Genomic DNA, 6,326 nt, shown 5'->3' with positions numbered 1-6,326 from the left:
TGATAGTGATATGATAAAAGGAAAAGATTCCATCACCTACATCGAGATAGAGCTGCAAATAGCTGCCAGTGAAGTCCATATTGGAAATATTCGATATCACAGAGTGTTTCCTCTTCCTCGCAGCTTCACTCATCATGTTCCCACTCGACGTCACCCTCTGCATGGCGGCCACAGAGGCAGCTGTTGTCAAACCGAAGTCAAGCTTCATGGCACTCTTCTCAAAGTCCTGCAGGGGCTTATCGCAAGTCTTTGCACGAGGCAACCCGACGGTGCGAACCGAAGGATGGTTCATGTTGCCGTGGGAGCGCTGAGGGGTTAGTTTAGGCATCGGATGGTTGACAAGAGGGTTACTTTCGAACTTGTCGTCTTCCGCTTCTTCGTCGCTTTCGTTTATGCATTCCATTTCCTGAAATCAAAATAGAATTATTTATGACGCACAATTTAGAACCGTTTCTCACATGTTATTTTATAAGTTAGTGAGATTTATAGCTTAATGTGAAAGAGTTTCTTTTTATGATACTAAATGACGGGACGAACAGGTAGTGCGCATGTCGATAGCAATTGCAATGCCACTCAGAGCTTTAAATCGCAATTTTGCCCCTGTCACTCTGAAACATAAGTTGAGAAATCGCATGTGCCTGTAATTTCACCAGCCCTCATACCTTCAAAACCGGAACGCAGTAACGCTTGGCGGCAGAAATAGGTCAGGTGGCAGTACTTCCCTGTCCAAACTATTTTGCTAAAAATATTGGTTCCACTGAGAATTTTTTGAACTTTCAAATAGTGTTTTCTCAATTCCACAATTTTGAGTTAAGACAGTATTTCAATTCATGTGCGATTTATTGACTAAAATTTGATGTACAGACAACACACATCGAGCTATAAATTTTTGTTCGAATATCACCTCGAAACAAGATCTGTCAAAATGTTACCGTCTGTACCATTGACTTAGAATTATATGGACGTCGGGTCCGCGCTAAAAAGTATCCGAACTTATAGGGCGTTAAAATCGTATACAGAGAGTCAATCACGCTTTAGTCTTCGTTTGTTCGACTGACAGCGAAGCAAGCAAAATTAGACAGTACTGCGATGACATTCCAATTTAAATTCAACGTTTTAGCTTTTTCATATTCCTTTACATGTCACTACGTTTAAATAGGTTGACTTGGGGCATTTTTTTCGTGGTTTTTGTATTAGACCCGTCGTCCATTTATTTGTAAGTCAATGTTCTGTACCTATAAATTAGTTGCTATGTACAGACATGGTAAATGACGGTAGGTATTTTACAGATTGAAATCGAATGTAAAAGCTACTAAGAACAATAAATAAAAGAACACAAACTCACCTTCACAGCTTGTAATTCACAGTCTACAGGCACTTCTATAAGATGTCGTTTTACCGGTTGGAGTAAGCACGAGCCCAACACAGCATGGAAAGCTAAAGCTCCTAGAATAACCACAGTCCATCTAAATCCATACTCTCCCAGTAATAGCTTCACCAGTTGTGGCATTACCATTAAACCGAAGCCAGTACCAGCCATTGATAAACCAACGGCTTGGCCTCGTTTCTTTGAGAAATAGTGGTTCAGAGATACGAACGACGACGATGATGCAAGACCCACGCCGAATCCTGGAAATTAAAAGAAAATTATGTTAGAATTTTTTTATTTATTAAGAAATAAGTGCGCATTTGACTTCCATCTCACCTGATGGAAAGCGACGACGAGGTCGACGATGGAACATGCACACCTAAATAATGCCTATTTACTCTGGCCTTGAAAGGGTCCAAGTTATAACGTTCAGGGAACAAGTCTGCAGGCAGGGAATTCCACTCCATAGCCGTTCGCCATATAAATGTGGAAGCGTAACGCTTCGTGCGAATGTTTGGAATATCCACAACATAGAGGTCATTGAAATATGTTTTCTTATTTTAGGCTTTAACCTCTTTTTTAATTTTAATTTTACTTTGTTTTTATAAATTTAGTGCAATGCGTGCTTAAAATTCTTAAATATTTGAAATATTTGTCAACACTTTGGTCCAAATACGAGCTTACATATAATTGGAAAACACATAACAACATAACTGCATGCAATATCTAGAATAATTATATATCGACTGTGAACTGGCAGTCGGTACTAAATTTGATGAAGAGAAAAATTGTTTGCGTCATTTATATAGCATTTGGTTTATTAAATAAAAATACGTAGTTTTTAAATATTTTTATTACGCATATATGTATGTAAACTACGTATTTTTATCGTCTGTCAACTCCGAACAATCGCGAAAACCTAAGAACTCAATAAACACAAATTAATTTAGACAATGAAACTATTATTCCGGATTTAATTCGCGTATACTTGCTTTTTTTCAAACAAACCGACGTTTCGGGCCCTTTGCAGGTCCCATAGTTAATGACGATTGACTCAAACATTGAGCAAAAATTTAAAAAAAGTTTCATTTCCTATGTGTAACATTTGCATTGCGAAAACCTAAGATTAAATTAATTTACAAAAAAAGTACTTTTTAACCGACTTCAAAAGGAGGAAAAATATACGGTTGCATGTCTGTTTTATATATGTTCACCGATTTCTCCGTCAATTGTGGACCGCAAAGAGATAGAATAGACTTCATGAATAGAATAATCTGACACTTGGCCAAGCCGTTTATATTTTAACCAATCTTTTTAGAATAGAATAGAATAGAATTGACATTTATTGCAACGCCACAACACATAGTTACAAAAAAAAAATATTGATACTACTTAGACAAGCAAAACAAAACAAAAACACGTAATAAACAAAATTAAAATAAAATGAAATAAGACAATAACAAACAAAGAGCAAAACAAAAAATACTAAATATAACAACTACAAATGTTGTACTGTCATGTGTGCGGTTGTGGCGTACGCAAAAGGACTTCATTCAGCTTATGCCACAGCCGCAATTGACTGTGGCGCTGGTTTTCAATGAGCCCTGAGATTTTATATAAAAATTTATGGCCTTTAGACCGTAGAGCATTTGAGTAACGTCATAATTTGATATTTTAATTAGCAAAAACACGACGTTCTTTTTTGAAACTCATTATAGTTTCGTGCACAAAACTATAATGACATTTTTCAGTTCAATAGCGCGTACTAAAAAGAGCGCCTTTGTGAACTAAAAAGAGCGCCTTTGTGATTTATAAAATTATAATTGACAGAATTCTTAAAAAAAAGAAAACAGAAAGTATTTTAATAATATATACGCTACAAACTCCCTAAAACGACAAGAAATGAGATCACAACGAAAAATTGTTGAATATAAACACTGCTCATTTATATGACGCAATACAGAAGTAAAAGCATACAATATGAGTCATAGCGGTGAAAGGGCGCTGACTCTGCATATGCCAAAGTTCCCTAAAATACCAGTGTATTCGTCAAAAAACTATATATGCATTGACTTACAATTATATGGACGTCGGGTCCGCGCTAAAAAGTGTCCGAACTTATAGGGCGTTAAAATCGTATACAGAGCGTCATTCACGCTTTAGTCTTCGTTTGTTCGACTAACAGCGAAGCAAGCAAAATTAGACAGTACTGCGATGACATTACAATTTAAATTCGACGTTTTAGCTTTTTCATATTCCTTTACATGTCACTACGTTTAAATAGGTTGACTTGGGACATTTTTTTCGTGGTTTTTGTATTAGACCCGTCGTCCATTTATTTGTAAGTCAATGTATATATGCCATAAATAAACTATATATGTTATTGTCATACGTAATATATACAAAGGTGAAGTCACCTAAATAGACCTTACTTTTTTAGACATAGTTAAGTAAATGGAAACGCATTGAAGGTTGCCGAGGTGACCTTCGAATTTGTTTGGTGTCCAAGTATACGATTATCCTGTAGCACAATATGTTGGTGTCGTTATTTTTTCATATTATTACAATTATATTTACTAGGAAATATAATGAGGAAAATTTGCTGCAAATCTAGATTGCAGTTTGCAGTTGTGGTTAAATCAGAATTGGTTCAGATGTGATGAATCGTGTAAGTATGAGCTGACTTAAAGAACTACGGAATATATTGATAATTTGTGGACTTGGTTTATTTATATACACCTCTATACGTTTGTATATTGTCTCAATATTCAATATTCTTCTATACACATCTACGGGCTCCCTGATTACTCTAACATAACAATAGTCTCGTAACTATGTACTCGAGCTTAATATAAACGAGGCTTCAGCCAATTAATTTGCTTATAAAACTATTCTGGAACATAATTCCTTTAAAAAAACACTTACGTAATTTTGAAGATATGTTTTAAACAAATGGATTAATAGAAACTGGTTTGAATATTTGAATGCTAATAGATAAATTATACTTAGATAACGCGTATTCTATAATACCTAAGTTGCATAGGTAAAATAAATTCACACTTGAAAACGTCATTTTTTAAGCTACTGACCGTTTACTAAGCTAACTTTGTTGAGAAGAATGAGCAAGAATCTCTAGGGATTGCTCTTTTCAAATAAACTTAAATAATAATAATATAATAACGTACACACTCAACATAGCCCCGCACTAGGCAACCACAAATTACACCCAAGCTCACGAGAGAAATAAATGTAGGCCTTACACATGTTTCTCCCGGCCCGGGAATCGAATCTGGGACCTCTGCGTGGCAGTCCGGCAAGGTAACCGTTCAGCCACGGAGGCTGTTAAATGCTATGGAACACACTTTGAATCATGTTTGAGTGGAGTCTAGACCCATGTCGTCTTTCCATACATCTGTACCTAACGCGTAGTTATCAATTTTGTAATCTTAATATATGCTCCGGAATGTTATTGTAAAAACGTATGACGTTCCCCATAAAATAATCGTTTAGCTTAGTTAAACGAAATCGTGGAACCATGAGTTTGGACTCAGTTCAAAGGTTAATATTAGGAAGGTTCTAAGGGGCTATTACGGTATCTCAAGAGGTACTTTTGATTGCCTGCTTTACCGTGTTCGTTTTCAGGTGTTTGTGGATCTCCGAGTTTGTAATATACATTACATTAGCTATTCTGCGCATGATAATGTTTTGCATTCTTTGTAAAATGGATTTAATGGACTCACGGTCACAAACGCTCCCCCACAGTTGGATTCCGTTCATCCATAGCTAGCTTAAATTAGTACTTGAGTTTGGGGTAACAAACTTACCTCCTAAAATACTATACGTGGCCAGTATATGCTCCATACTGTTGGCAGGTGCAGTGAAGAGCAAGCCGAGAGCGCATATCGTCGATCCGACGAAACAAACCTTTCTGTATGAAAAGGTTTTTATCACAGGACCCACGAAGAAACCGGAGAAATTCACTACAGAGTCCAAGGTACTGGCGATGACTGATGCCCCCGTAGTATGGACTCCAAGGTCGTCCAATAAGTCTTTAAATAACAAGCCGAAGGACGGCTCAAGCGAACGTGTTGAGAACTGGAAAAGAGAACATCATTATTACAATATTGTAAATCAATTTTAACTTAGCGAAGATTAGAATTAAAGACCAGAAACTAACACTAGTAATACTGTGCCCGACAGCGACACCAATTGTCTGGTCTCAAAAGGAATTTCCTGTACTGTGAGTACCAGAGCAATGGAAATTGCTTCGGGGCACTACCTGAACACCCAAACCAGAACAAATTTAGAAAATGGAAAAGAATCATAGATTTCTCATAGATGGCACTACGGCTAAAAAACCATTGAAAAACAAATTTCGAGTTCGCCCGGATTGAATGAATTTTTTGTAAGTGTTCGATCTTTGTATTAGTCATTATAACGAACTAGTGAAGTGATTTCACAAAAAAAAACTGAATATTAATAATTAATAATTCAATAGAAATTTTAATTTAGAAAAGTTAATTTCCCTAATTGATCCTACAAACCCGGGACCTCTGCACCAACGCCCACAGTACATACTATTAGGCCACAGACGTTATCCATGCATTATAACAAAAAGCGTGAAGAAAACCATAAATTATGTTCATAAACAAATCTTTCAAATTTTCTCGTTTAATTTAAAAACTTAATATTCCATAGTTGGTCATTGATTCAACACACGTAAAATATGTGAAATAAAATTTTCATTACACGACAATTAGACCCTGATAATAAATAGTTGTAGAGTCTTTTGTTGTGAAATCGATAACCTATCTTTCATTTAGACCAAAATTGTGTTTGCATTTTTTCCGATAATATACGTGACTTCAATAAAGACTATCCAACACGTAGATATAATATAGGATAACAAACAGATTAATGATGGCGCGGTAAACAAAAAAATCTACCCGTGACATGA

The 6,326-nt window shown here is 36.0% G+C and overlaps 1 protein-coding gene across 2 annotated transcripts in view; it reads right to left on the bottom strand.

Moving 5' to 3' along the window:
* LOC113235107 overlaps nucleotides 1-6,326 on the bottom strand; it is a 38,150-nt gene that overhangs the window by 8,870 nt on the left and 22,954 nt on the right. For both annotated transcript variants that reach the window (XM_026470681.1, XM_026470682.1), the window contains 3 exons: nucleotides 5,194-5,464; nucleotides 1,346-1,629; nucleotides 41-406 (listed from right to left, as the gene is read on the bottom strand). In XM_026470681.1, coding sequence (XP_026326466.1) covers nucleotides 41-406; nucleotides 1,346-1,629; nucleotides 5,194-5,464 — 921 coding nt within the window. The remainder of the gene's footprint in view (nucleotides 1-40; nucleotides 407-1,345; nucleotides 1,630-5,193; nucleotides 5,465-6,326) is intronic.

This window comes from Hyposmocoma kahamanoa, unplaced genomic scaffold (assembly GCF_003589595.1).
Source record: "Hyposmocoma kahamanoa isolate Upper Pololo Valley unplaced genomic scaffold, ASM358959v1 87, whole genome shotgun sequence".
NCBI lineage: Eukaryota > Metazoa > Arthropoda > Insecta > Lepidoptera > Cosmopterigidae > Hyposmocoma > Hyposmocoma kahamanoa.
Note: the sequence above shows the minus strand (reverse complement) of the source record. Positions and strands in the feature narration are given on the sequence as shown.